This window comes from Myotis brandtii, unplaced genomic scaffold (genome assembly GCF_000412655.1).
Source record: "Myotis brandtii unplaced genomic scaffold, ASM41265v1 scaffold519, whole genome shotgun sequence".
NCBI classification, from domain to species: domain Eukaryota; kingdom Metazoa; phylum Chordata; class Mammalia; order Chiroptera; family Vespertilionidae; genus Myotis; species Myotis brandtii.
Genome location: NW_005369782.1, coordinates 263,634 through 277,140, shown reverse-complemented (window position 1 = coordinate 277,140; position 13,507 = coordinate 263,634). Strand labels below are relative to the sequence as shown.

The 13,507-nt window shown below is 37.0% G+C and overlaps 1 protein-coding gene across 8 annotated transcripts in view; it reads left to right on the top strand.

Annotated features, from left to right (window-relative positions):
- Positions 1–13,507, top strand: part of BBX (bobby sox homolog (Drosophila)) — a 293,824-nt gene that overhangs the window by 196,914 nt on the left and 83,403 nt on the right. For all 8 annotated transcript variants that reach the window (XM_014548659.1, XM_014548656.1, XM_014548658.1 and 5 more), the window contains 2 exons: positions 8,297–8,492; positions 12,161–12,228. In XM_014548659.1, the coding sequence (XP_014404145.1) occupies positions 8,297–8,492; positions 12,161–12,228 (264 nt within the window). The remainder of the gene's footprint in view (positions 1–8,296; positions 8,493–12,160; positions 12,229–13,507) is intronic.

Genomic DNA, 13,507 nt, shown 5'->3' with positions numbered 1-13,507 from the left:
TTTATGAATCAATAAACAATTTACAATTTTTAATTATAAACCTGTGTTTTCTATCAAAATTACTTCGTGCGTGAATTTTGGGACACCCTTTAGTAACTGTCTGAGTCTCCAGCAGACTCAGTGTCACTCAGCCATAATCCCCCTGGTTTTTACAGCCTGAAGTTATGGGGACTTCTCTTCCCAGCTCTGGAACCCTGGGCGGGGAGTCTGGTGTGGAGCTGGGATCCCTTACTCCTCACGGGAGGCCTCTACAGCCGAGATATTCCTCCCGATTAAAAAAAAATGCTGCACATGGGTCTCAGACCAGCCCATTCTGCGCCTCTGCTCCTCCTACGTCTCAATGTGCTATCTTCTTCTCTAGTTGTAGGATTTCCATTCAGCTAGCTTCCAGGTGGTTCTGAATGATGGTTGTTCTGTATTTTAGCTTTAATTTTGATGTGGTTGTGGGAGACAGTGAGTACCATGTTCACCTGCCCCTCCATTTTGGTTCTCCTGTCCCCATTCTTCAGAGCAGGGATCTCAGGCTCTTTGGAGTTAGTATCTTGACCATTTATACATTTGTGGAGCTAGGATACTCCTGCCTGTTTGATTTTAGCGCCCTTTTACTATATGGCGGCTTGCGTTAGATGCCTGAGAGATAAGTAGATTTGAATAAGTATGATAAAAATGGTAACAATAAAATGGGACTTAGGGGAAGCCTCTACCTGTGCTGGGGTGGGGGTATTTCAGAAAAGGCTTTATGAGCTTGATAAAAGCTGGCCTGGGCAGGTAAGGATAAGAGCATTTGTGGGAGAGTAAGAACAAGTTCAAAAACAAGAAAATTTGTTTTGTTTTACCCTAAGCCTAGCATATGTGTAGGAGAGTGATAAGAAATGATGATGTTAAGGAAAAATTACGAGACCAGGCTGAAAAGTTTGGAGGCTTAGTTGTATGCCAATAAAACAGCTATGAAATTAAATGCAATAAAATGTAACTCGAACATAAATTATAATAGCCTTTTGTGAATGTTGGTATCTGTTATTGTCAGTACTCGAGCAAACATTGCCATTACCATAAAACTCCATGAAGTTTTTAGTGATTAGTTCTTCCTCCATATTTCAAGATAAAATTAACCTGTTTGGGGTTATTTATTTGCACCTGGGTTACTTTCTGTAAAGGCCATTCATTCCCTTATTTTGGTTTCATCAGAAATGGATTCTTCTCCCAAAAAGATAAATTCTCATTTTCTCATGTATTGTAACTGGCAAGTTTTTGTTAACTGTCATGTATCGTGTTTAACAGAACTTGTATTACACTCTTGCTGTGGCACCTTGCATACTACTGCCTGAGAGTAGCACCTCATTTATCCAGCATCCTTGAGAAATCGATGTTACACATTGTTACTCCTTTAAACACTTTTTATTTCATATATTTATCCTGGAGATTTTGTTTAAAATTTTGTTTACATACTTTCTTAATTAAAGTATTCAGATTGCCTTTTGAATTATTTGAAAATTTCAACTCATTATTTACAAACAAGAATTATTTTATAATCTGTAATTTGGTGAGACCTTTGTGAACAGTTGCATTTTATTCACATTTCTGCCTGTGTATCAAATGAGACTATTTTGTTCTTTTGAATTCCCTCTTTGCTTTCCCATGTGTCTTTCTTTTGGATCTACCCTCCACTGTATTGACATTTCTCTCCTTTTAATTCTTTTGGCTACCTCTAATGAAATGGCTTACTATCTATGGGTTTTCTGAATGTGGCTTAATTAGACCCCCCCCCCACACACACACAAAAATTTTTTTTCGGCTTTGTGTTTCACAATATTCCTTGTTTCTTAGACCTTTCCCATTTTTGTGTTTCAGATATCAGTGCTTTCTTACTGTATTTTAAAAAATATTCCAGCATTTGTCTTTGAAATGGTAATAATCAATTTCTGAATATTGCTCTGTTTTGTTCAGATTTCTTTTATAAACATTTAACTCATTTACTCTTCAGATTAATCCCATGATACAGATATTATTTTTGAAAAGCTAAAGATGAGGACACTGAGGCCCAGAAAAATTAAGTGACTTGTCCAAGGAAGCAAGTTAGTAATAGCATAGCTGTGGTTTTCATACTTGGCCCTCTCCCTTCTCAGACCTTCCTGAGTTTCCACATCTGGAAAATGGCAGTAAAGATGCCTACCTTCCCAGGGTCAAGATGAGATACAGAAGAAGTGATATAGGTATAAACATTCTATAAAGTTTAAAATGCTGTATAAATGTTAGTTTTATTGTTATTCCTGACAAGCAAACTTGTCTGTTTGTATTTGATATTTCTCTACCTAGTTATTGCTTACTTTTTTTCATTAGGAACTGTGAACACAGTGAAGGGCTATAGAAATGCAAAATTTGTCTTTGAAAGAAGAATCAACAAAACTAAATGTATCATTTGCCCAACTTGGCAGATACTGTCCTATGTGATTAATAGCCCCCAAGAAAATAGATGTTCAGTTAGGTGAATTAATGACTTGATTTCAAAATATCAATTTGCTAATTGTTAGTAAACACTATAATTTAAATATTTCAATAAAATAAAAGTATAAGGACTTTATAATGACCCCATAAACAGTAATAGACCTCATAGTGAGTGATAAATTAAAAATTTGAACTGAATCCTTTAAAACTCATTTTGATGTTGGTTTCAGATGTTAATATTTAGATGACTGAAGGGCCTAATTCTGAAACATCATGTAAGATGTTTGCTAGTTTTATAAGAAAGTTCTAGTTAAGAAAGATGCTGTCACTAACACTCAGATTTCTTCTCTTTCTGAGGTATCCCCTTCCTCCCCTCCAAGGTTGACCTGCTAGTAAATTCTTTCCCAGGAAGATATCATATCCTCTGCTATGAATCATTTAGTAATATGTGTTGGTGAAAATCAATACATGTAATGAAAAGGATAATACTGTTGTCCTCATGAAGGAATTATTACCAGCACCAACTATTTTTAAAGCACTGGTGATAATAAAGGCCAGCTTAAATGAACTTCTGATGTAGAGCTGTGCTGAAGACAACATAAAGCAGGAACAGTCACTGACCATAATTATTTCTCTTTCTCTTTCTCTTTCTCTTTCTCTTTCTCTTTCTCTTTCTCTTTCTCTTTCTCTTTCTCTTTCTCTTTCTCTTTCATATTCCACCTACCCACCTCTATCTCAGTACTTTGTGAGTATCAACTAGACACTGGGGATTAAAAGAGCATGGATCAGAGTCTCTGCCTTCATATTGTTTATAGCCATTAGCCACACAAACATACAGGGTGAGGAAAAAGTAGGTTGACGTGTTCATATGGAAAATAATATAATAATACAAGGATAAACTGTGTTTCCTGTACTTAAAACTGTAAGCCTACTTTTGCCCTACCCTGTATTATTTCTTTTTTACATGGTCCATAGGCCTTTCCCTGCCTCAGGAATGAAAAAATGGTTTTTCAAAGGGTCGGTAAAAGGGGAAGCTACCTATGGGTTGAAGAACAAAGGACAAGCAAAAGCCCTGGAGTATGTGGCTTTTATGGAAAACAGTAAAGAGAAATCACTATGAAGGTCAATACACTGTCACTATCACAATATTAGTCTTCCAAAATCTTAAATTCAATGTAAATGAGCAGTACCAAGACAGTATTCATTAGTCCAATCATGTACATATTGAGCAAAGGAGTTAAAAATGTGGACGATAGAGAAGAGAATAGGAATTTAATGCTTAGATGGAGAAGCTGTAAATTCATGCAAAGACACACAGGTCAATGCAAGCAGTGTATGAACAAGTGTGGTCAGAAGCAGAAAGAGCCTCAGGCTGTAAGGATGTCTCTCTGTCCCTGAAAGTAGGCACCTCATCAATCACTTGCTCTGATTCAACTCTAAGAGACAACAGAAAGGCTTAATCATTCGTTGTGATGAGGTTATTAAGGAAAGGAATTACAGAGACGTCTGTGTAAGAAAGAAATGAAGGAAGAGTGTATTAGTCTGAAGCAAATAGCTGAGTGAAACTATTAGCATGCTGGTTAACCATGTGGGCAAAAATCCATCATCACAGGATTAAAAGGGCCGAAGAGATCGGCTCCACTCATCTGGATCCTTGCTGAGGGTAGGAGAGAAAACTCAGTTATCTTCTAAGAGCATCCATGTTGGGCTACTGGTACTACCTCAAAAGTAATTTACTAAATATAATTTTCAAAAATCCCCTAGTAAAGTAAAAAGTCACTTCATGATTTCCATTTCCCCCCCACAAATTTCCAACTCATTAGATAACCTAATGTGATTCTACTTTACAGACACAGCCCCTGACTTACAAGGTGCTCAGTAAATGCGGGCTCCCTTCTCTCTAATCCCAACCATCACCACATTTCATTAGCAATAATACTAAATCACTGTTCTTCAGTGATGGTAGTAAATGCATCCATTTTATGACAGCATTTTGCCTACTTCATATGTGACAATGGCATTGTTATATACCAAAGACAAGAGTTTATATTTATCTTTTAAAAATATTTTTAATTGATTTTAGAGAGAAAGGGAGAGGAATAGAGAGATTAAAAAAAATTGATGAGAGAGAAACATTCATTGGCTGCCTCCTGCACACATCCTCTCCCCCACCCCCCCTCCAATCCGGGATTGAGCCCACAACCCGCGCATGTGCCCTGACCTGGGATTGAACCAGTGACCTCTTGGTTCATGGCTCAATGCTCAGCCACTGAGCCACACTGACTGGGCACCTTATGTTAATGTTTTAAAAATTGGGTCTCAACATTAATTTTCCAGATCATTGATGAGATTGGCAATTTGATTTTAAATTTATTAACTATTCTCCAACAGTTTGTTTTTAATGCGGGGAAGGGGGTGCAACCTAAAAGTCCAGTAGTATTTCTAGTTATTAATACAGTCTAGATCTCAACAGAGTGAAAGAGAATGGCAACCCTGGTGAAGACCATAAGTAATAAGGGACCCTGGGAATGCCTATACAAAAAAAGATAGCTGATTCTGGTGCAAATATGTGAAATATCTCCATAAAATAAAATCTACCGGAATTTTGGAGGAGAGATTGCACAGGAAATTATCTGATATTTTAAAAAGAGATATAGCACTTTTTTATTTTATAACTGCAGGGGGCTAAGTGAACCCCTAACATACATTTTGAAACAGCTATAGTTCTCTGTGGCAGGCAAAATCACATTATACATGGGTGAAAGAGGAAAGGAAGACTTAAAAAATGGCACTAATCTCTACTTCCTTAGTTCTAGAACCTTTCCCTCACAAAAATTTTAAAAATTATCATTTATTAGATAATAAGACACAATAGCATTAATTGATCTGAATTATTGTTGCTTAGTTATCTTTACTAGAAAGAAAATTAGACTGTTTGATGTGACAGAACATTGAATTAAGTTTATGGTTTTGACAGAACAAAAATATTTTAAGTTATACATTAACCTGCAAAACTTGCATGATAAAACCACTCCAATAAATGTCACACACTTCAAAAACTGACTTGATTAAGTGGCTATGGAATGGCTTGGTTATTCTATTATGGAAAAGTCATAAAGGAAAAACAGAACATAAGACTTAACTATTGATTCTGTTACCTAAATTGGCTGTAAGGATTACTGTGGCAATTTTCATATATAAAAACATTTTAAAGAATAATTTTACTCCCTAATTTGGGTAGTTAGGAGAAAAGTCAGTTTAGTAAGTCTGTATTAATAAAACACCAAAATGTCAGAATTTCTTTTTAATCTAATTTTGTTACTTTTTAGAAAGTGAATATGGATCTGGGTGAGTAATATTATCTACATTTCTGAAAATGTAAAATAGATAAATTCATGTTAACTCATTTGAATTGTAAAATGCTTGTTTTGGTTTTTTTTTTTTTAATGTGTTCACTGAGGTTTAGTAATTTCCTTAAACAGTATAAACTTTCTTCTCACAAAATAGTTTATGGCATGAATTATTCAAACAGTGCAAAAGTTAACTTTTATCTATATCCCTTTGAAAGATCACAAATTCCAAAGTTATCAGGATTTACTGTAGTAATTGAAACTTTCATAACTGGAACTTTCTTATAAAACTGCCAAATTCTTGAAAATTTCTCATGACAAATATGTTAATTCATTTGTTTGAAAGTCCTTTGTCACTTTATAGAGTGGTGACCTTTGTCCAAATGACTGTTCATCTGACAAACCTAGCCTGTGTGTCTTCCACTGGAACACAATAGTGATGCATGTGTCTGCTACTTCCATTTTCACCTCTCCCTGCCATTTGTCACTTTCCACCTCCGGACAGCAGGCCAGGCTATTTGTCTGCCCAGCTTAATATGTAAATGCCCCCGTGCACATGTAGGATAGGGTATTTCTTCTATCACATTTGGTATCTCCCAATACATTCCGCTATGTCGTGGTAAATTCTAGTTTCTTCTGGTTTTGTGTTCCATTTTAATTATTTTTGTAAGAAAAGTATAACTGTATCTTACAGTTTTTCATGGTTACCTTCCTCCTATATGTTCCTATATATCAGTAGTCAGATATACAGTTTTTATTTTTAAAAAAGGAAAAATTTGAATTAAGATAATTCTAAATAATTCTAAACCATTGACTAGATACAGTACAATTTTCTATATGATTTTAAGTGAAGTGCTGAGAAAAGTTTGTTGTTTGGATTACATATACTTTATAGCAAGGGTAAAGGAAACTTTATTTCCCATTTGGCTAAATAAAAAGCTTTGGAGCTTATAGTGATAGTTCATTTTACACACAAAGAGACCATTTTAAAAGGCAAACTTATGGGGTTAAAAGAATTGCATTAATTTAATAGAGTATCCAGCAGTAATAACATATAATAGTTGAAGAACACATGGAAAATCCATTTTATTGGATGACAATTTTTGGCAATTGTATATAATAAAAGGCAAATCAACCAAACAGCCCAAGGTCCGGTCACTATGATGTGCACTGACCACCAGGGGGCAGATGCTCAACGCAGGAGTTGCCCCCTGGTGGTCAGTGCTCTCCCATAGGGGGAGCGGTGGGGGGCTCCCACCTCCACAGCAGTGCTAAGGATGTCCAACTGCCGGACATCCCCAGAGGGCTCCCAGACTGCAAGAGGGTGCAGGCCAGGCTGAGGGAGAGCCTCCCCCTAACCCCCCCGAGTGCACGAATTTTGTGCACCAGGCCTCTAGTGTATAATAAATAGCAGTAAGTAGTTTTTATTTAATTTAGTCAGGCAAGGGGAAAGAAGTGGCAGATGTGGGAGAACGAGCTACAGGAGAAAGCCACAGGAAGATAAAGGAGAAAGGACACTGTCAGTGAAGGCTGAAACCTCTCAGTAAAGACAAAGTTTGTGATGGATTAATTGCAACATCACACATTACAGCTCTAAGCCCATTCACATTAGTGAATATGTGTGCTCATTACAAAGCCCTGGGATGTTGGCAGGTGCAGTTACACTTTACAGATGGAGGAATTGAAGCTGAGAAAGGTTAAACAACTTGCTTAATGTCCACAGATGGCTGATAGCATAGATGGGTTTTGAACTCAGGTCCCCAGAATCTGCACCCAGTACTCTCTTCTATGTGGCCTGGCATACTCAAATGACTGAAAGTTATATATTATGTGGCCCTACCTTGTTCCCCTTCTGTTCTCAATCTTGGTTCATTTATCCCATAGCTGATTACTTTGCTCTGTTAGGTTTGCCTACATCAAAGCACAGGTTTAATTTTTACTGTACTTACCAAAGTAAACAGTGAGCAGAACCTGGTCACTGGCCTGTTCACACTTTGTAATGTGTATCAGATACCATGCTATGCACCTCTGTTTACAGTAACCCTAGGCATTTGGTGTTAGTTCCCGTCTGTGGAGACCAAGGCTGAGGCCCAGAGGTGTTACATTCTCCAATTCTGGTCTCCATCCTTGGCCACCATGGTCCGAGTGGAAATGTTAGGGTTTGAATTCTGGTTTTTCTGTCTTCAAAGCCTTTTGCTCTTTCCAGGACAAATAACTCCCTCTCTCCACCAAAGTCAGACAGATTTTTGTATACTAATAAAATATTGAGGGATAAAAGATAAAAAATTGCCTGCTTCTGTACCCTCATCCCACAAATGAACTTTTTAGTAAATGAATTCATGTTCTGAATTGTCATCCCTACTACAAGGAAAGCCATTGACATTACTGAAAGTGGGTTTGGTTTTTTTTTCAATCATTATCTATATAGGGTAATGATGTGAAGTCTGCTAGAACATTTTCAATCTACGTGTTCATTAAAACCTGTTACTTATTCTTTATAGTATAAAGATGCATTTATGAAGGCAAATCCTGGCTACAAATGGTGTCCTAGCACAAACAAGCCTGTGAAGTCCCCAACACCCACTGTCAATCCACGAAAGAAACTATGGGCCTTCCCATCTGACTCTTCAAGAGACTTGCCAAGCCCCAAGAAAGCAAAGACTGAAGAAATGCCTCAACTTAACTTTGGAATGGCTGGTGAGTTTAGATACTATTTCTACCAGTTCTTTATTTAGGCAGTACCTTCCCCAAATAATATAGAGAGAGAGATAGAATAAAATAGAGAAAGAAGCAAAATATATGATCAGTAGGAAATAGTGGCAATATTGTATATCTTAAAGCTTTGGAGCATACATAGAATGCATATGTATAATTAAAGGAGGTGTGAATTCCTGACATTGTCATTATGGAAAAGCAGACAGCAATGTGGAGATGGTCAGGAGCTCAGGGAATTTTATAATGTAACAACATAGTTTACAGACATACACTGTAAGCTATCTGAGTAAGCACCTTAGTTAGTATGGGTACTTAAAGAGCCACAATTATGTAGATCATCTGAGGATGTATCATCTAGGGCAAGAATATGAACAACTTCGTCACAAGTCTGAGATGGACCTGACAGATGTTTCTTAGAGGGAATTCCCATCCTGCCCCCAATCCTGTATGAGCCGGGCAAATTTAAAAGTCCAGATGGCCCCATTTGTTATGGGACCTTTAATACTCTTTGGGTGGTAAGGAATGCTAAAGCATTTATAACCGTGAAATGAAGTATTTATACTCACCCTGTAAACGGCTCTGTCTTCCCTGGAAATTGCCATGGTAGTACTCAAAAGAGGAATTTTCCAGGATGAAATTGAGAGATGGGCAGGGGGAAGCAGTGAAGTTGAGGTTGAGCTATAGGATTCCTATGTCCTTCTTACAAGCAATTTTCTTCTGAATGAGAGCACTTAACCATTTGTAATATAGAGAGCTTGGGAATGAGGTTGAACAATATTGTGATGACACTTTCTGTTGTTGTTGTTTTTTATGGCCAGTAGGCCTAATGTGATTTAATCATAATATGACAAAGTATGTGGTGTCATTTATAAGCCTAAGGAATGCATTCTAATATAATGGCGACATTCTGGGAGAACAAGTCTTCAGGTGATTGTTATGTAGGTGTCCATAGTATAATTCTAGGCGAGCTTCCAAAATGATACTTCTACATATCCCAGAAGAATCAAAACAGAGATCTTTCCTCATTTTAGCTGTCACTTTGTACTATTTTAGCTTCAAACCACTTGCTAGTAGTCTTGGTGAGCATTCTGGACTTCCCACACCAATTGGAGTGTTTTATAAAACATCTTATTATCAGGACCAAAAAAGAATATATGGACAATGGGCTTCTAACTGAATTCCTTCAATTATTATTTATCTTCCATTGCTTTTTCTTTCAATTTTAAATCTAGGTCAGTCTGTGTAGTTTTTTTGTTTGTTTGTTTGTTTTTATTTTTTGAACACAATGGCTCTTTACAAACCAAACATAATTGTAGGTAAATTACAGAAAGCTATGAATGTATCTGTTTATAGTACCATTTCTGACAGTTTATAAATCTAACTTACATACCTACAAATTAAAAGTGGGACCCAAACTTTCAACCAAGATATGTACAGGTCAGCTTTTAAGAACTGTGCTCTTTAGAGCAAAATATAGGAAAGAAGAAAACAACATCTTTTTTGCATTTATCTCATGTAAAGGCTTGTGATGGATGTTGGAAATCTAGGATCAGAGCCCTTGTTAAGTATACACTAACTTAACAAGGTAACATTGGCTGATACTTCCAGTTATTCCCTTTTCAATACAATGAAAGCACATTAATTTGCCTTTAATTAAAACATGGTCCTTAGCTGTTTGAATTTAAGGGTTACTGTAGGACTCTTGGGGGCCAGTTTAAGCTTTTCCTCAACATGGAATCTCATTTTTTGTTTTTTGTTTTCCCAGTAGTTTTTGTCACACAGCATTTTGCTATTTTGAATAACCTCAAAGCAGTCAGTTGTATGATTTCCAAGAAGGGAAAGCTATGTAGAATTTAACTTAGAACAAGCCCTCTCAGTGAAGGGAAAGCATATTCTTTATTTTTTTTAATTAACATTATATAAATATAAATTAATATAAGGTATGTTGGTAATTTCTTTGTCTATGTTTTCATGTCATTACATCAAACTTCTTGCAAAGTCACATTGGTGTATAACTTAAAATCATCATATGTATGTTCTTATTTTACTTTATCATTTGAAGTAACACATTTTTATCTTTATTAGAAAGCCATCATCCAATCCTCCTGATCTCTAAAATGATAGCTGCAAAATTATTTAACTGCCCAGAGAACCAAATTAAACTTTTCCATTTTGCTGAACTCATTTCCCCCTCCTGATTTTTATTTTTAAATAGATTTAAGTATCTATTTTAACAGCCACAATAGTTCTTGACTGTAAAAAGCCTTATTTCATCATCAGCATGCTCTTGTGTATTCTATGTGTGTGTCTTCCTGTGGCCACCTTTCAACATTAAGCTTGACCTCCTGATCATATGGTGACATATTTTCCCCTCTAATTATCTTTTCTCTTTTTTAAACTACCTCAGATTTTTTTTTTTTTCAGTTTTTAAAATGTGGTCAGAGTTGCTTCATGAGTTCTGGAGACAGATTGTATACAAAGATATACTCAAGGGCATGCATTTAAACAAGAATTCCACAAAGAAAAAGAAAAGAAACTCCTGAATGTCTTCAGGCAACAGTATGCCTGATCCTCCTTTTTAATTGTAGAGAGATTCCCAAAATCAAAACCTAACTTATTTATTTACTTTTTTAAATGTGTTTCTGTTGATTTTAGAGAGAGAGGAAGGGAGAAGGAGAAAGAGAGAGAAACATTGATTGGTTGACTCCTGTATGCACCCCAAACAGGTATTGAACCTGCAACCTGGGTGCATGCCCTGACCGGGAATTGCCATGTAGTCACACAGGCCAGGGCTAAAAACTCACTGATTAAAGACCTACATGTACTATGATAGGCGCTGAGTTAGGCATTTTCACATGTTATTTCATTGCAGTTCTGATATTTAAGACAACCTTAAAGGATATAGGTATCTAATTGTCTGTAATACTTACTTTGTTTAGATATAACCCCAGGTCAGAGATCTGTCAATTTGCTGTTTTTATTTTGTCCTTTTGTTTCTGTTGATTATTGAAGAAATGAAAACAAAGACCTTCAGTAATAGAAAAAGGATTCATTTTAAATCTTAAAGCTATTTTCAAGGAAGGGCCCAACTATATCTCTAAGATTTAATATGTCAAAAAGACATCATTTTTAATTTTAAGTTTTAGAGAAAGATTGTTTGAACAAAGCCTACTAGATTTTGCAGGCCCATTTGTAAAATTTGTCTCTGTTTTCTAGTTCCTCTTATAGCCTCGTTCTTTATTTCAGCCCTGATTTTACATGGCATAAATAACAATTTGAGAATAACAATCTCAAACTTCTTAGAAGATAAGCATAGCATTCTTTTGTTTAAAAAAATCCACCTAAACCCTCCAGGCAGTAAGGAAAGAAGCATCAGATTAAGGAGATAATTCATGTTATAAACAGCTATGGCATTGAAGAATGTATTATGTTGGAATGGTAGGACCACAGTGTATTTAAAAGGCTGACAAAAGTATGAGTACTAAGTACATATATGCCAGGCATAATGAATTTTGAAAAGTTTTCTATAAAAAGTTATATGTGGTTCTGCAGCATGTTGATTGCTACTCTTTGTGAGTTTCCTTTTTTGACTCTGTGGATTATATGTACTTAATGGTTGTAAATTGATGATTTATTTGTTTTTGGCTTAGATCCTACTCAAATGGGAGGACTGAGTATGCTGCTTTTAGCTGGAGAACGTGCGCTTGGCACATCAGAGGTAAGCCAGTTCCTCATTCTGCTCATGTTGGGGGTTGAGAATACAGACATTTGTATTCTGTTCACACTGTGAGTTCTGCACTTCCACTGTTTACAGTTCCTGAACAGACTTTACTTTTGTTTTCCTTGAGCTCTGTATGTGCATTGTACTGTGCCTTGAGGGTAACAGAAGTGGTGTGAATGATCACAAGAGCACACAAACACAAGGCAGATGCAGATTTTGAGGTTCTGTGAGCCTAGGGATAAGAAACGCAATGTACAGATAACTTCCATTCGCCATAACTGTGTCCCGCGTCAGTACAGTGGGTCCTATGATTCATTAAACTCTATTCGTAACATTCCCTACTTTTATCACATTCTCATTTAGACTTGCTAGTGAAAAGATGAGATTTAAAAAAGAGAAAACTGTTTCTCTGGTTCCTGAATAAATCCACATTTCTGTTTTATAAAATGAGGAGACGTGGCATTCCAAGGTTGTTTCATTTTTTTTTAATGGAAAATGAGAAGGACCCAGGCCCTATGACCTTGGTCTTTTATTCTCTTGGTCTGCTTTTGCTAAACATTTTTAGGTATGGTTTTGATGGGCAGGTAGTAGCAGTTCACCATACATAGTTTGCATGTGTGGAATTCTTCTATTTTCCAGAGACCAAATGTATTAACCTGAAGGTCATGTATTTTATCACATTCAGGTACTTGATATGGACATTTTTCAATCCCCAACCAAAGTTGCTATGTTGGGCAAAATAGCAGTCAGCTCAATTTTATTGCAAATATATACATTTTTTTTACTTTGTAAAAAAAAATCATGAGTGTGCCAATTAGATTATAGTTGAAGCTTGTTCAAATAGTGATTTTAGAAGATAACATATAAGATCTTTACATCACAAAAGCCTTTTATTATAAACTAGAGGCCCGGTGCACAAAAATTTGTGCACTCGGGGGGATGGGGAGGGGGGGTCCCCCAGCCCGGCCTGTGCCCTCTCGCAGTCTGGGACCCCTCGGGAGATAATGACCTGCTGGCTTAGGCCTGCTCCCGGGTGGCAGAGGGCAGGCCCAATCCCTAAGTGCAGCCCCTGGTCAGGCTCAGAGCAGGGCCGATTGGGGAGTTGGGGCGCCGCCCCGTCATGCACAGAGCAGGGCGGATAAGGAGGTTGTGATGCCACCCTCAGTCACGCTCAGGGTAGGGCCGATTGGGGGGTTGGGCCACCGCCCCCTGTCACACTCAAGGCAGGGTCGATGGGGAGGTTGCGGCGCCACCCCCTGTCACGCACAGAGCAGGG